This window comes from Delphinus delphis, chromosome 3, assembly GCF_949987515.2.
Source record: "Delphinus delphis chromosome 3, mDelDel1.2, whole genome shotgun sequence".
Classification (NCBI taxonomy): domain Eukaryota; kingdom Metazoa; phylum Chordata; class Mammalia; order Artiodactyla; family Delphinidae; genus Delphinus; species Delphinus delphis.
In genome coordinates, this window is record NC_082685.1 from 172079904 (window position 1) to 172096535 (window position 16632).

General features: G+C 59.9%; 1 protein-coding gene across 4 annotated transcripts; it reads left to right on the forward strand.

The window, feature by feature from the left end:
- The first annotated feature begins 2020 nt into the window (after positions 1-2020).
- CLPTM1L (CLPTM1 like) lies at positions 2021-14929 on the forward strand. Of its 4 annotated transcripts, XR_009519030.1 has the most exons (18): positions 2021-2418; positions 2806-2906; positions 3883-4072; positions 5557-5705; positions 6787-6865; positions 7152-7269; positions 7479-7573; positions 8045-8129; positions 9032-9135; positions 10044-10109; positions 11056-11106; positions 11846-11928; positions 12388-12422; positions 12908-12963; positions 13044-13088; positions 13528-13612; positions 13807-13922; positions 14431-14929. XR_009519030.1 is itself a non-coding variant. In XM_060009701.1 (17 exons), exons 1-17 carry the CDS (start codon positions 2257-2259, stop codon positions 14513-14515), a joined length of 1620 nt encoding a protein of 539 aa, XP_059865684.1. In that variant the 5' UTR covers positions 2024-2256; the 3' UTR covers positions 14516-14929. The 4 variants fall into 4 exon arrangements, 2 of the variants coding, with proteins under 2 accessions (XP_059865684.1, XP_059865685.1); XR_009519031.1 differs by lacking the exon at positions 13528-13612 and having other exon boundaries at positions 12946-12963; XM_060009701.1 differs by lacking the exon at positions 13528-13612 and having other exon boundaries at positions 2024-2418.
- Positions 14930-16632: the final 1703 nt, after the last annotated feature.

The window sequence follows — 16632 nt, forward strand, 5'->3', positions numbered from 1 at the left end:
TCACAAAACTGGAGGTGGCCTTTGTTCCCTGCAGACTAAGAGGCCTATAGCATGCCTTCCTCCGCTGCACAGAGTAGAGCACCGAGGGCAAAGCTGCAGGGTGTAGGGCAGCCCAGCCCTGAAGGTGCTCCCCAAGTGTGGCAGGAGCACAGCGCACGACAGCTGAGGGCAAAGGGCTGGTAAGCCTGCTACGGAGGATGGATTTTATACTCAGGGTGACAGGAGTCAGCAAAGGGTTTCCAACAGGAGGGCAGGTGTGCTGAACAGGGAGCAGGCGGGAGGGGAAGGTGGAGACGGGGGTCCAGCTACATGCTATTCCAATGGCGGAAGCCAACATGGCCACAAGAAGATGCTACAGGGGAGGGTGAGTACGTGAGGGTGCAAGAGGCAGGGAAAAGTCTCCGATGCCCCTAAGTCTCTGACCCATATCCCAGGGGGGTGACCCAGAGCCACCGCGGCACTCCGCCCCTGATGCCTTGCTCCTGGGAGGCCTCCATCCCTCCACCGTCTCTGCAGCAGCAAATCACCCTCCCATCTACTCAGCGAGCCCCCACCCCCTTCTCTGAAGCCCTGAGCAATTTATTGGGTCTTTAACAGCATCTACTGTTTCTATAAACGCTTAGCAATGTTTTTGATTGTGAGACAGAAGGAAAAGAGAAGTGGATGTGAATGCGAATGAGGATGGCGCATTCTCCATCACAGAGGGCCGGCCACTGGGCATGGGAGGCTCCAATGAATCAAAGGTCCTGATTCCACGGACTCTTTAATGCAAACAGGAAGAGCACGTGCCCTTCCAGGGGCCAACTGGGCAGCTTTCAACAGCCTGGACAGGGGGAATGAGTTCCCTCACTCCCTGGAGCCCCAGCTGAGCTCTCCCTCTAGCGGGCGGGGGGGCTGGCCCTAAGGGGAGCTACTGAGGATCCGGTCCAGCCCTCAGCAGCCTCGGCTCCTGGGAGGCACTGGAGGGTGATTTAAAAGAAAAAAAGAAAAAAGAAAAAAAAACTGTTCACGTATTGAGATATAGGGAAGTCGTTCTGGCTTATATATGAATTAACTTGAATTTGATGCTAACTAAAATAGCCTGTTTGTGGCCTATGAGACATACATTGTACATCTGCTTTAATTATTAGAAAAAAAGGACACATTGACCAGAAGTAAAGAATGTCCATGTTAAAAAAAAAAGATTAAATGGCGCTCTTCCTGGGACGCCAATGCTGGTCCTCCTTTGATAAGAAGCCCTTCCCAGGCGCCAAGGCCATACTGATTCGCTGTTTACGTGCTGATCTGTTCTCTTTATTAAAACCTTGAAGAAATGTTATCTGACTTGTTTAATGTTCTTTGTTCTGACGAAATATAAAACTGTGCCGAAAATCATGCTTATCCGGAGCAGTTTCTCGGGGAAACCTGGTAAGCGGGCTTCTGGGCTAGTCCTCAGCTTGGCTCAAATAAAACTCTTTTCTATTGTTATAGATTGTTTATCGATTACTTTCGTTGACAAGGGCCTCGGCCCTTCATTTAGAAATGCTGTGTTTTTCTTCAAAGGCGCCCCTCTGGGGGTTCATATTTAAAGACGACGGAAATCAACACGAAAGGGTCGCTGACTTTAGTGAGTCTATTTCTTTTCTCTTCCATTTTTCACGTTGACATAACGCCAGACTCAGAAAGGCTGAGAACAGCGCACACCCCCGCCGCGTCTCAGGCCCGGCTCCTCCGCGTTCACACGCCGCCCCGCCGTTTGGCCCGGGTGCGAGGGTCCCTCCCGCTTCTCCGGTGGTGGCGGCGTTGGAGAGTCCTGCGCCCCGGCCCTCCCGACGCCCCCGCCCCATAGGTGCCCTGGGACCCGCCGAATTGCCAGCGCCCGGACCCCGCGGGGTACGCCGGGAGGACGGCGCAGGCGGGTGACGATAGCGTCGCGCCACTCACGCAGGCGTGCGCGCGTGCGCGGCGGCGGCAGGACTACGCTTCCCAGGGGGCCGCGCGGCGCGCCCACTTCCGGCGGGCGGCGCGGGCCCGGAAGCGGCGCACCGGCGAATCCCGCAGCGACAGGTCGGCGGCGGCGGCGGCGGCGGGAGCATGCGGGGCGGCTGGCGGCCCGCGGCGCGCAGCGCGTTCTTTCCCCGGCGGTGGCGGCGGCGCGCAGCGGCTCTCGCGTGAGCGGCGGCGGCCGGAGCGGCCGGCAGGGCGCCGGAAGGGCGGGCGGCGGGGCCCGCGGCTGCGAGGCGGGCCGGGCCGGGCGGCGGCGGCGGCGGCGGCGCCATGTGGAGCGGCCGCAGCTCCTTCACCAGCCTGGTCGTGGGCGTGTTCGTGGTGTACGTGGTGCACACCTGCTGGGTCATGTATGGCATCGTCTACACCCGCCCGTGCGCCGGCGACGGCAACTGCATCCAGCCCTACCTGGCGCGGAGGCCCAAGCTGCAGGTGAGCGCCGGCCTTCGCACCTGACCTCTGATCTCGGGCTGGGCGGGGCCGGGCCCTTCGCACCTGAACCTGACCGGGTCTGGGCAGAGTTCTCTCCTCCCCGCCCCCGAATCGTAAAGCTCCTGACCCCGCACGCTGGCCCCCGTGACCCTCTTCACCCCATCACATGGCGTCCAGAGTCCCTGTACCCCTGCCCCGTTCATCAGGCAGCCACACACTTTAGCAGGTTGTTCCTTTGCAGCAGGCGCGTCCCGGAACGTCCTGTCACCGGGCGGAGTTGTGTCCCTTGCGGAGTTAAGATGCACCTTTCCCTGTGTGGCTGGTCAGGTCTCTGTGTGCTTTCTGCCAGGGGCCTTGCCCAGCTGACTTTCTTGACGTCCTTTCCAGCTCAGCGTGTACACCGCCACACGGTCCAACCTGGGTGCCGAGAACAACGTGGACCTGGTCTTGAACGTGGAGGACTTTGACGTGGAGTCCAAATTTGAAAGGTATGGTTGTGGACAGGGTGACAGGCAGGCATCATTGACGTTGAGATTGTTGACAGGTCAGCGTTCTGCACGTGAGGAGGGTACCACGGAGAAGCAGCGGCACCAGCCATCTCGTGCACGGTAGAACGTTTTCATTGCAGGTGTGTGTGATACGCACACAAGCAAACTTTTTCACTTGAAAGTAGCAGACGCCGAGTTTGTCCTTTAGGAAGTAGCTTACCCAGCGTCTGACAGCTGTGGGATACGGTGCGGCCCTGGGGAGCTTCCAGAGGAGTGGGGATTATGGTGGGGACTACGTGGGGAACAGAGCTTACACACGCAGTTTCCCACAGAGAACAACTTGCGTTTTCCTGGCAGAAGTGGTTCAGTTATGTCGTCTAGAAGGGAAAAGGGAAGGGGACGGAGGAAAGAATTTAGCAGAAAATCGTAATTAAGTGAAATGTAACTTTGCAACAGAGCAAGCAATATAAACGTTGACGTCTGTAGAGTGGCTTTTTGAAGCTGTATTTAAGCTATGGTTTTAGTTTCTTAAATTCTAGCAAGTTTAATTTTAAAGATCATGTGTTTGTCACAAGTTCTCCTCTTCCCTCTTGGCTGTCTGGGAGGCGTCAGAGTGAGCACCGGGGTGCGTGGTGTCTTGCGGGATACACATCCTCTTGCCGCTGCGGGGGCGGGGCAGGGGGCGGGGCACACACGTTTGGTGTTGGCCCCCTTAGCCTGTGACCTCAGCGCCCGGAATGCAGGCCTTTCAGCTTTTGGGCAGCTGCCGTGCTTGCAGGGCGTGTTCCATAAATGTGCGCACTCAGGACTTCAGGAACATCCAGGTCGCTGGGTTCCGTTTTTAGTATTTCTCAGCTAAAATTAGTTGGTCTGGGTTTGAAACAACATTTTTTGTAGAAATATTTGCATAGTCTCCACTCTGTGCACACACAACGTAATGTGTACGTGATTGAAATCATCATTTGTTTTGTTGCAGGACAGTCAATGTTTCTGTTCCAAAGAAAACCAGGAACAACGGGACGCTGTATGCCTACATCTTTGTCCATCACGCCGGCGTCCTGCCCTGGCACGACGGGAAGCAGGTGCACCTGGTGAGCCCGCTGACCACCTACATGGTCCCCAAACCGGAAGAGGTGAACCTGCTCACTGGGGAATCTGCCACGCAGGTGAGCGGAGCCGGCTGAAGGAAACCTGCTGAGCCCCTTGTAGTTCACACACACGTGTGTGCGCGTACGGTTTGCGTCTGGCGCTGGGCTGACTGCTGGGAAGTGAGGCGATCAGATGTTACGGGCACATACGTTTTCAGCTCAGTAACTTCTCATGGGTTTGCAGATAAGTTTATGTCGAATTAGTGACGTGCAGTTTAAGTAGTTCAGTGATTTTTGTTTTTTATTTTTTCTGGCTGTGCCGTGTGGCATGCGGGATCTTAGTTCCCCAGCCAGGGGTCGAACCCGTGCCCCTTGTAGTGGAAGCGTGGAGTCTTAACCACTGGATCGCCAGGGAAGCCTGTTCAGTGACTTTCTTTACCCAGATGCCTTCTCAGGCCACAGGACCTCTCAGCCCCCAGAGAGCGTGTGTGCACCCCAATGGGTCCAGGGCAGCCCCTTCTGCAGAGCTCAGCTGCAGTCAGAACTTAGAGTTGGGAGACACTGCACTGTGTGTAGGACAGGACAACGCTTGAATATTTATTCTAAGGATGTAACTCAAAATTATGAAAAAGGTGTGTGTGCAAATTGTATCTTGTACACCCATAGAAAGCTGTACATACAGGGAAAGACTGGAGATCACATACGCGGTCATTACCGCAGTGGAGGGTGGGACGGAGCGATCCTGGTATTCGGGTCCGCGTTGAATGCAAGGGAAGTCATCCACGCCAGGGGCAGCAGCTTTCCAGGATGTGTCTGCAGCTGTCTCGTGTGTGTCCTTGGAAAGATCCCTCAGTTCTGTTTCCCTGGGGACCGCACGACACTGCCTCGTGGGCCTTTCTGGGGTGCCAGGCGGTGGTGTGAAGGGTGGAAGGAGTCTCTGGAACTTACAGGTGCTGAATAAACGTTAGCTGTCGCTAACGTTTTTAGTGTAACTGTTAGTGCTAAATTGTAGCTTTAGGGAGGAGATAAATATTAATAGAACGACACGGTTCACAGAGCTTCTCAGTTAGATCTGAAATCAAGATTTCCTTGGCGGGCAGAGTTTGTTTCTGAGTTCAGTAGCTTTAGGCTTGTTCCCTAGACATGGACGTGCCCCTTTCCAGACAGCGGGGTGGAGCTGGTTTAGAAGCGGCTCCCTTCAGCCTCCTTGCAGAGGGCGGGGCTCTCAGCTCCAGCACCTCCTGCAAATGTGCCGGAGCCTCGTCCTTCTCGGAATCCCTGCTCCGGACAAGGGCCCGAGACAGGAGGCAGTGCGATCCAGGACCCCGTGGTGCGAAACAGCACACCCTTGTCTTCTGTTGCGAGAAGGAAGCGCGGGAATGAGAGTCGGGGAGCTGGCAGCCGTGGGTCCTCCCATATGCTCCGCTGGCCCTTCTTACGGTTGTGCTCTCGGCTCGTGGGCTGTTCCCAGGTGACAGTGCCAGCACCCTGCTGCCTCAGCCCCCCCGGGCCCCTCCCGCTCCAGCCTTGGTCTTTTCCTCTAAGTCAGTCCTTACGTGTAGCAGCAGATCGAGGCTGAGAAGAGGCCAGCGAGTGCCCTGGACGAACCCGTGTCTCACTGGAGACCAAGGCTGACCCTGAACGTGATGGTGGATGACTTTGTCTTTGACGGGGCCTCCCTGCCCGCCGATGTGCATCGGTACATGAAGATGTAAGTGCTGCTGGTCTGGCCGCTGAGCTGAGGCCCGGACGGTGGGAAGGCCACCGTAGTTCACATTCACCTGCCCAGCTTTGCGCATCGCTCGTTCACTCCCTGAGCGGACAGCAAAGGGGTGACCTGGTGGGTGGCGGGTGGAGGGATCGAGGCCGGCCAGAATCCTACAGCAGATGGGCCGTGCCCACATTCCTGAGCCCTCTCTGTGACGGGGGGCCTGGGGTGCTTCCTGGAGCGCCCCAGCCTGTCCCTGCTCCCCGGGTGTCTTGCTGATCACGGCTGCCGCCGGGATATGGAAGGGAAACGATGGCACGACAGGCAGTCGTCTTGCCCTTTGCTCTTGGCAGAAGCTGGAGGGCAAGCGGAGAGCCTTGATGAGACCCTGTTCCTCTGCACCGTGCGCGGGAGGTTCTGTCCTGTCTGCGTCCTGTTAGCTCTGACTCGATTACCTTTGCTTAAAATTGATTATCAGGTTGTTCTGTTCCCATCACTTGCTATCGTAAGCAAGACTGTTAGAGTGACTGACTTAGATTATCCTGTGTCTCTACACTTCAGGGAGCCCCCCTGTGAGATCACAGCCTGTCACTGGGTCGTCACATAGCACCTAGAAATGGCTCTGCTCAGAATTGTTTCTTTCTTCAGTTTCCAGTGGGTCCTGTGGTGGTGTCATGAGGTTTTCCCTTTTGTAAAACTAAAATCTAATTTCTGAACACATGATCCATTCACACGGTTGAGTGTGAAAGGCACAGAAGGATCATGGGGTGAAAGCCAGGCGTGGAGGGTCGATGGGTATTGTCTTCTCACCACGTGGCGGGCTGCCCCGTGTCAACGCACACGCGGCCCCTTGCTTCCCCTCGCGTCCTGAGTGGTGTCCCACTGTGCGCATGGTCCCCACCTCCTCCTGGTGGCAGCTCTGCAGGGGAAGAACGTAGTTCGTGGCGCCCCTGCTGCCCTGGGGAGGCGTGTCCTGGGACTCTTGTGACCAGAAGCCACTGAAGATGCGGGGGAGTGAGCTCTGTGAGGTCACCCTGGGGGCCCGGGAGCTCGCTGCGGCCTTGAAACGGCTCCAATCCCCCAGGATCCGGCTGGGGAAGACGGTGCACTACCTGCCCATCCTGTTCATCGATCAGCTCAGCAGCCGGGTCAAGGACCTCACGGTGAGTAGCCAGGGCTCCCTCGGGCCTGTGCGTGGCTCGGCCGCTCGGGCGGGCCCCCAGCTCCTGCCCAGGAGGCGCCAGCGCCCGGGGCTGTGGTCACGAGAGACGCGCAGGGCCCGGGTGGTGGGCGGGAGGTCAGGGTGCCAGGGCTTCCTGGGGGAGGCGCCCTGCCGGGGCCGCGAGGACAGCTGGGGCCCCACAGGAGGAGAGGGCAGGGGAGACGCGGCCTTGGGTCCGGGCGGAGCGGCGTGCGTGGGGCTGGGCTCTGACAGCGCGCTCCCCGCAGGTCATCAACCGCTCCACCACCGAGCTGCCCCTCACCGTGTCCTACGACAAGATCTCGCTGGGGCGGCTGCGCTTCTGGATCCACATGCAGGACGCTGTGTTCTCACTGCAGCAGTTCGGTGAGGCCGCTGGGCGGGTGCCCCGGGTTCAGGGGTCAGTCCAGCCCGGGAGCCCCGGAGCCCGGCTTCCATTCCGCCTGTGCGATCGTCCCCCTTGAAAGGGCACGTGTGGCCCGCGGAGCTCTTCCTGCTGATGAGGGGTAGCCCGGCCAGGGCTCTGGTGTGGGGTTGGCGTCGTCCGTCTCACGCAGGGTCTCGGTCCTTTGCAGGGTTTTCAGAGAAGGACGCTGACGAAGTGAAAGGGATTTTCGTCGACACCAACTTGTATTTCTTAGCGCTGACCTTCTTCGTGGCCGCGTTCCACGTGAGTGGTCCCGGGCCCTCAGCGGGGCCTGCCCCCCACCCCGCTCGGGAGAGGGTCTGCACCTCGGGCGCTGACCAGCTGAAGGACCTGGGGCTTCGTCTGCTGCTTTTGGAAGCTGTTTTGAAAACAAATCCAAAACCAGTGAGATCAACGACTGACTTTGTAAAACAAGCGTTTGCTCGTGGGAGGTATGGCGTGGCAGTTCAGAGAGTGACGGATCAGCCCTGCCGGCAGAATCCCCGTTACACACCGCGGCTGGGGGCTAGGGGGCAGGGGCAGGGCTGAGGCCGCGAGGCACCGGCGCCAAGCTGCAGCCGGTCCCCAGGGCCTGGGAACTGGCCGCCAGTGAAGCCGAATCTTCCAGAGCTGTGCTGGGAGACACGGGTGTTACTGAACGGCCAGCATCTCAGGTCGGGCCCGGGCTTGTCTACACAGCTTGAGGGGCTCATCGCTGTCCCGTTTTCTTTCCAGCTGCTTTTTGATTTCCTAGCGTTTAAAAATGACATCAGTTTCTGGAAGAAAAAGAAGAGCATGACCGGAATGTCCACCAAAGCAGGTAGGTGCTCTGAGAACTGCCCCCGCCCTCGGGGCCTGTCCCGCCGCCGCTGATGCAGGCAGGGGATAAAGCTCGTCTGGAAACCTACAGTTTGCGATCGCCCGTGGCTCTCGTTCGGGAGGGGCTTTTAGATGCCCTGTGGCAGCAGCCCGGGAGGGTGCTATGTCCGCTGTCGTGGTGAGCGCCACGGAAGCCTGGGAGCACGGAGGGCAGGCGACACGGGTGCCGGTGCTCAGCGCCCGTCTGTGTCGGTTCACAGTCTTGCTTGTCTCCCGAGCTGGGTCTCCAGCAAGAGACGGTTCTTTTCCTCCTGCGGAAGTGACACCCGAGTGGGTGCTCTGGGATGCTGGGTGGCCCCCGAGTCCAGAGTCCGTGTCTCGGGGTCTTCTGTCATGACCTCAGGCTTCCTTGGGGGGGAGGGTCCCCCGCTGAGCCCTCCTGCGCCCTCCCCTGGCCTTTTCAGCCTGTGGCACGAGCGGGGCTTGTGGGTCCCGGGGCCTGAGCTCCCGGCAGGGAGCTCCCTACTGGGAGTGTCTCCACGGCTGCGGCATGTCCTAAAGCCCAACCTGAAAGGACAAAGTGCAGCTTTGAAAGGACAGACGCAGGCTGCGCAGGGCCCGTGTGAAAGCAGGAGAGCCTGGGATTAGAGTGCGGGATCCCGTCAGGAACCAGTGTTCTTAGCACGCCTCCTGTGCCTTTTGTGTCTGTAAGTGTAACTTACACACGTTCACCTGCTGAGGTTGCCTTCTGCTGGGGCCGTGGCCTTTTGTAATCGTTTTGCATTTCCCGTCGCCGCCTGTGGTCCACGGTTCCTTTGTAGTGGACAAAGGGGCAGAAGCGGTCAGGGTGCTGGTGCGTGGGGGGCCGCTCCCCGGGCCTCAGCACAGCCCGTTTCTCCCCAGTGCTCTGGCGCTGCTTCAGCACCGTGGTCATCTTCCTGTTTCTGCTGGACGAGCGGACGAGCCTGCTGGTGCTGGTTCCTGCAGGCATCGGGGCTGCCATCGAGGTGAGCTGCCCTCCAGGCCGCCGGGCTGAGCGCCGTGTCTGTGGTTCCGGTGCCCCAGCGCTCGGCTCAGTCGGGACCCGCGTCACTGCCGAAGAAGTGGCTGCCGGCGCGGCAGCAGGGCGAAGGCGTGGCTGCCGCGGCTCCTCGGGCAGAGCTGCCGATGCCTCCACGTTCCTCGTGGCCCAGAAGCTTCAGCTTGGCCCGTCTGTCCACGGGACGTGCTAACACGGTGGCTGAAGCCCGTGCAGCTCTCGCTGCGCTGGACGCCGTGCGGAGCAGAACGTGTGATGCAGGGGCGGTGGGGGGGCGGCAGGCCCCTGGCGCCACCCTGACCGGGACCCTCAGCTGTGGTCGTATTCCAGCGCCCCTGCCAGTGGGCACTGGCTCACACGGCTGTCGGGTTGGGGACGGCGCTGGCACCGCCCATCGAGGAAGTGCTGGCAGGACCCCCTGTGGGCACTAGTCACCGTGCGGAACCGACCTCACGGCCGTGGTGCAGGTCCCACTTTAGGGAGGGTCCTGGAGAGACCCAGCCACAGCAGGGCGTGGGGCTTGGGGTGCCCCGGGGAGCAGAAAGAAGGTGCCAGGGCGAGTCTGGGGACAGGCGGAGTGGGGCGCCAGTGCAGATGGGCTGGGCGGGGGGACGGCCCGACCAGCGCCACCTCAGTGGCCCCGGGGAGGGGGCCAGGTCCATGTGGGCACACAGGCTGGGTGTGGGCTGGAGACCGGGGGCCGTCCCGGGGCGTCCCCGCCGGCAAGGTGAGGAACAGCGCGTAGCTGAAGGGTCGGGCTGGGCTGGGGCGCGAGGGCCCCGAGCGGCCGGTGCCCTGGTCAGTCACTGTCCGAGGAGTGGGTCCTGGCTTCTCCCCGGTCCTGGAGCCTGAAGTGTGGACTTTTCAACTTCTCAGCTGTGGAAAGTGAAAAAGGCCTTGAAGGTGACCGTCATCTGGAGAGGCCTGAGGCCCGCATTTCAGGTAGGGACCCAGCCGCACCCTCTCGGGATGTGTCGCCTGCGGCTTCTCCCAGCCCACCTTCTTCGGGTTTCGGCCGGTCTGCTCGTGCAGGCTGACTGCTGATGCACTTCCTAGCTGCGTCCTGGTGAGATGCAGGTCACCGTGAGGGCCGGTGATCGTCACGTGCTCATGTTGCTGACCTTCCGACCCCAGGGGCAGCTTGTCACCTGCAGACCGGCAGGGAGGTGCAGGGGCGTCTCGGGGCGAGTAGGCGGGTCACCGCACCTCTCCGGGGCTCTCTGATGTGCCCGGGGTCCCCAGGCGTAGGCCCAGCACCAGCACGCTGAGCATCACGTCCACCTCCGTGACCGGACAGGACGTGGTCGGCCAGGCTCAGGGGTGGCCCTCCCCACTCCTGCGGGGGGCGATGCCTCCACATGACAGCACAGTTCCTAGCCTCCCTGACAGCTGCCCTCTGCTGTGCACTTCCCTGGGCAGATTCGGGCGGGGGCTCGGGCGTCACTGAGGTTTACGGGCGGGCAGCTCACCCTGCTTTCTGTGACAGGCCTTGGGGTTTACGGCACTCCAGGTTTCCAGGTCAAGGGCAGGGCACTCGGAGACGGGATGCGGCTTCTCTTGATCTGAGTCAGCCCAGGGAACCCGCTTTGCTTTAAGAGCAGTGTCTTCACTGCAAAACTCAATGGAACTGGGAACAGGAAGCAGCGCGAGGAGCGCCGCACAGGCTCACGGGCCTGCTTCCGCCTCGCGTCCCACACGGTGTGGCTCGCGGGTTGGGGCCATCGGGTCCTCTGCACCCCCGGCTCTGAAGCGGGGGCACTGCCACGCCTGGGCCGAGGGTTCGTGCCTCTCAGCCTGCCGCCCTGTCCCTCCTTGCGTGGCGGCCCAGCTGAGCGCAGACGCCTGCCTGGGCCGCGGTCTAACGCGGCTGCACTGAATTTCCTTGCAGTTCGGCACTTACAGTGAATCTGAAAGGCAGACGGAGGAGTATGACACTCAGGTGAGCGGCGACCTGGGGCATGCATGCCTGCCTGGAGCCAAGACCCCCAGGGAGCCTGCCTGCCTGGGGTTCCTGACCCGGGAGGGAGGCCGGGGGCTCCTCTCTTTCCCAGCCCCTGCGGGCGCCCGTGCTCAGTCCTGTACCACCGGGAGATTTCTTATTTCCGGTGGTCAGCTGTGGGGCTGCGAGCTGAGCCTCTGTCCCTGAGACGTGGTGACCCCACAGGCTCTGCGTCCTAGGCCATCGGACTCCCCCTGCCGAGGGGAACTGTGGTTTTCAGTTTGATGTGATACACGTTTCCCGAGCAGGGATGATTTTATTTTCTGGCTTAGTGGGCATCAGCTGCATCCCAGTTTTTATTGGGTTTTTGATAAAGTTCAAATCAGAATTAAGGGTGACACACCGCGTTAGTTGGAAGGCAGCCCTAACTCGGAGTTCTGGGAGCATCTCCTCAGAGTTCTTTCCAGGATGTGGCGTCATTTCTCTGCCCTGGGTCGGTCTGTCAGCTTGGCTGTGTTTCACGGGCCAGTATTGTTACTGTTACCTGTGCTGTGCGGTCTTCGTGGTGGACGTTCTGTGGGGTTTGCACAAATGCTCACTGACACACATCCTCCACGCAGACTAGCTTCGCTGCCCTAAACGTTCTGGGTGTTTGCCCCGTTCTGTCTGTGAGTTCCGTTAAGAAAGTTTCCGCAGGTTTGATGGTGGACTCCCACTGGACGTTTTCTGTTCCCCGTAGGCCATGAAATACTTGTCGTACCTCCTTTACCCTCTCTGCATCGGGGGCGCCGTCTATTCTCTGCTGAATGTCAGATATAAGAGGTAGGACGTCACCTTTGCTACTCTTCAGCTGGGGCTCAGGGTCACTGACTGGGCCAGCAGTGGGGCCGGCACCGGGACGCCCCTCGGCCGCAGGCCTGGGCCTGCCCGCCGCTGCTGGCTCTGCGCGGCCCTCTCTGGTCCTTGCGGGGTCGGGAATGCTCACGGGCGCAGGCCTCGGGCTTGAACACACTGCCCGGGGCCACAGGGGCCGAGGCGTCCACGGGCGTCCGTGGTTTCCCGTCTCACTGAAAGTCGTGAAGGAAAGTCGGTAGGTGCCAAGTCTCTGCCCTCACCTCGGTGAGGGCTCCTGGGAAGCCGCTCCCCGTGCAGGTCGCCCCTGGCCAGCCCGCGGGGTCCCGGGACTGGAGAGCAGAGCGTGAGGGCGTGTGTGGGGCTCGGCGGTTAGCAGACTAGCACCGGGGCCTGCGGCCTCCGCCATCACCCGCTCCTCCCTTCCAGCTGGTACTCCTGGTTGGTCAGCAGCTTCGTCAATGGTGAGTCCTGGGTCTCCCGTCTCAGAGACAGCGTTTACAGCGGTCGCTTTGTCCCGCCGCTGCGTGGCCCGGTGTGCCGAGAGGTCCCCGTCAGGCCCCGCCCTGCCCCGTGTTCTCTCTGGGCCCTGCGGGACTGGCCGTGGGCGGTGTGCTCTCCGTGGAATGGTTGGGTGCGGGCAATGAACCCCGCTGTCTTAGGGCACGCTGGAGCCCCAGCCCCCAGCCCTGTGTCCTGGGAGGAGCGCCCGCCCACTAGGCTCGTCCTGACCGCGCGGCCGCTCTGCAGGCGGACAGGGCCGGGCTCGCAGGCTGCCGCGTTCACCGGGTGTGGGCAGGGGCGCTGTCTCACAGCCCCGCGGGCGGGAGGCAGGTGGTTCACCGCAGGACGGTGCTCTCGGGTGTGGGGGGTCAGGTGGTCCTGAAGCCCGGGGGGAGCGGCCGCGGGCCCGAGACGGCACGTCTCCACGCCGCGTCTGTCTCCTCAGGAGTCTATGCCTTTGGCTTCCTCTTCATGTTGCCCCAGCTCTTCGTGAACTACAAGGTAAGACGCGTCCCCGCGTCCCTGTGCCGCCCCCCGCGTCCCTGTGCCGCCGCTGACGTGCTCCGTCTCCCTGTCCCCAGATGAAGTCGGTGGCTCACCTGCCCTGGAAGGCCTTCACCTACAAGGTCAGTGCCTCGCCTGCACAGGGCCCTCGGGGACTTGCCGTCGGGCTGGGCCATGCATCAGGAGGCCCCTCTGTGGAAGAGCGTCGGGGGCTCCTTTAAGACGTAGGGTGCCCTGCGGCGACTCCGAAAGGCCAGGCTTCTCTGTCACAGCAGCACAAGGGATTCTCCGAGTTAGAGCCGTGCTGCTGCTCGCCAACACGAATCAGAGAGCAGGCAGACGCCCTTGACCCGGTGGCCAGTGTCTGGGGTGCTGGGTCCGTGTCCACCCAGACGGCGCGTCCAGTTTCCCGGGGCCGGGCTGGCCGAGGGCTGTCTTAGTGCATCATGGCCTGTCCCACACACACAGGTGGGGACCACACGGCCCTCCGTGCTGTTGGCTGTGAACTAGAGCGAGCGGCTTTGGGGTGGGGCAATGGTTAGAACATGCTTCTGCCTTCAGAACCGGTTGGCCGTTCTCGGGCAGGCCGGCACCGTGATAGCCAGGCTCCCAGGTGGTGCTCCTGGGTCCCGCGTGCGGAGAGCAGGTGGGACGCTGGGCCTTGGAGTCTGTGCAAGGGGGTACCCTGGGCGTCAGCCCCTCCCGCCCCCAGCTGGCTCCTGCTTCGTGGGGTGGCTCTGAGGTCACTGGGCGGCGCGAGTGCAGGGACGTGACCGTGTGCCTGGGTGGTCCGGGTGGGTGCTGGGGCCCTGTCCCACGGCCTCGCCCGCCCGCCCGCAGGCCTTCAACACCTTCATTGACGACGTGTTCGCCTTCATCATCACCATGCCCACCTCCCACCGGCTGGCCTGCTTCAGGGACGACGTGGTGTTTCTCGTGTACCTTTACCAGCGATGGTGAGTGCCGGCCTGAGGCGCTGCTGCCCCAGTGGACTCGCTCGGGCCGCAGACCCACGCCTGGTCCTGCGGGGAGAGATTGGTGGGTGGTGGGTGGTGGGTGGCGCCTGGCGCCTGGGTGCCGGAGCGCTGCTTCTGTCTGATTTGATCGCCCCTCGAGCACACGGCTCTCGTGCGGCATGAGGGTCGCTCGCAGCTGCTGTAGCGGAGTCCGGCGGAGGAGCTGCCTCAGCCCCTGTGCTGCGCAGCGGGGGCCCGGGGTCAGGTCCCCTGTGGACGCATCCCAGCCCTGCCTCTCCTTGGGCATCCCTGTCCTCGTCCTCTCATCGGCCTCGAGGGCAGAGCTCTGGCCTGACCGTCACGAGAACACCGGGAGGGCACGGGGCAAACCCACACGCGCCTCTCCCGTGGTGAGCCGACCGTCCGGGTCTTGGCCATCGAGCGCCCAGGACACGCGCACGCGTCTGTCCAAACCAGCTGGCGTGACGCACGCGTGGTCTCGTTGCAGGCTTTATCCCGTGGATAAGAGCAGAGTGAACGAGTTCGGGGAGTCCTACGAGGGGAATCCCCAGCGGAAACCCCACGAAGACTGAGCCCGACCCTGGCTGCTCGCAGCCACGCAGAGGCTTTGGTGGAACTTCCTGACATCACGCCCCCTGCGTTGCCAAAACCCTGAATGTCCCTCACGTCCCCGGGTTCCGTCACGCTGTGTCCGACGGGAGCTGGCAGCACTGCCGCCGCTGCCCGCGTGGACGTCTGTCCGGTCACCATGGCTGCGGGAGCGTCCGGTGCTGGCGGGGGCTGCGCTGTCACTGCCCTGCCCCCACCCGGGGGAGTTCGTCTCGGGGTCTGTAAACAGTCCTTGAGGGGATATCAGACGCCTTTTTGAATCCATTCCGTGCAGACTCTGGGATCAAACGGCTTTTTTCCTTTTTGTTTAAAATTTGACTATTTTAAGGCTTAATGTGTGTATGTTTCTATTTTAAAATAAATTTCTCTGGCTGTAACACTTTGTTTGATCTGGTATAACATGTAAGGTTTCAGATGCTGGCATTTACCCCATTCCCAGAAATGAACGTGTGGTGTGGTTTTTCTCTGTGGTTGTTAAAAGGAGCAAATTTAAAGAACCTCTCAGGCCAGGGCTGCTCTTCAAATGCCTGCGTCTGGTATTGAAGCCGACGCCAGCGCACCCTGAGGGGTCAGGTGGATGGGGTTTCGCTAGAGAAACGCCCTGGGCAGCGCAGAGGGAGAAGCAGGGCAGGGAGGCGTCTTCACTGACGGAACAGGGAAGGGCGAGATCTGGAGGGCGACGGGGTCGAGTCACGCTCAGTGAGGTTAGCTCCGGAGAGCCAGCCCTCACCGGGTGTGGGCACATGAGCACACGCAGGAGGCCTGTCCGTACGTCAGCATCTCAGCCCCTGTGCCTGGCTCTGAATCCAGTCGTTCTCATCGATGGGATCATTCCTCGGCGATGTCTACACTGGCAGCCTGTGGCCTCCGGAAGTTCATCAAAGGGCCCGTCCCTAGGCAGAACATGGAGCCGAGGCGGCTGGGCACTGGCTGGTGTCTGGAGGCGGCTCTCAGGGTCAGGGCTGTGTGTCCTTCCCACGAGTCCTCGCAAAGCCAGACCGAGAACTGCATGCAGAGGTCAGCGGGCAGCATGCACCCCCCGTGTTTTAGAAGAGAAGCTGCTGACTTAGAATTCTTTACCCACTGCAGGTATGTCTCAGGATACATTTTAAAACGGGAGTTACAGACATCCAAAAGCTGGGAGAATTCATCACAGCAAATCTGCTTGTGAGAAGTTACAGGGAGTCCTTCCATCAGGGATGAGGGCAGCAGGTACAAATCTGATCTGCACAAAGCAGGGGAAACCCTGGAAACAGCAACCACATGGGCAAGTGCAGACTTATTTTCTTATTTAAACGATCTAAAAATAGCAAGCCACTTAAAGCTAAAACATAACAATGTTTTGTGAGGTTCATAACATGGAGCAGTAAAACGTGTGAGAGCACAAAGGCCCGCAGGGAGGTTCTCGCACTGGGTGTGAAGATGTGCTACGACTCCAGGTGGCTGGAGATGGGTTAGAGACAAGGGGCCTCTGAAACAAAACAGCCAATAAGGAAGACAGAAACACTCAGCGCAGGAGAAGGCAGGGCAACGTGGAAAGGAGCGAGAACAGTTGGGACGAGTTGAAACCAGTAGCAAAACTGTACACTTAAACCCAGCTTGTTAATAATCGCATTAAATGTAAATGGTTTAGACACCCCGACTAAAAGGCAGAGATTACCAGACCAAATAAAAAGGCAGGACCCAAGAACACAGGTTAAAATCAAACACTGAGAGAAGATCCACCATGTTAACATCAGGAAAAGTATATTTTAGAGAAATAATATTACCAAGAAATAAAGTCTTTTCATAAAAATAAAGGTATCATTTCAGCAAAAGGACATAACAATCTTAAGTGTTTATGTGCCCAATAACAGAGCTTGAAAATATATTAAGCAAAAATGTTTAGAAATGCAAGGAGAAATAGTGGAGTCCACAGTTATAAGAGATTTCAGTGCCATCTCAGTAATTGATAGAACAAGTACTAGGAAATCTCTGTAAGAACAGAGGAGACTTGAACACTTTCACTCTACGTGACCTATTCACAGACACTCCACCCAACTTCAGAAGTACACATTCTTTTCAAGAGCATACAGAGGGC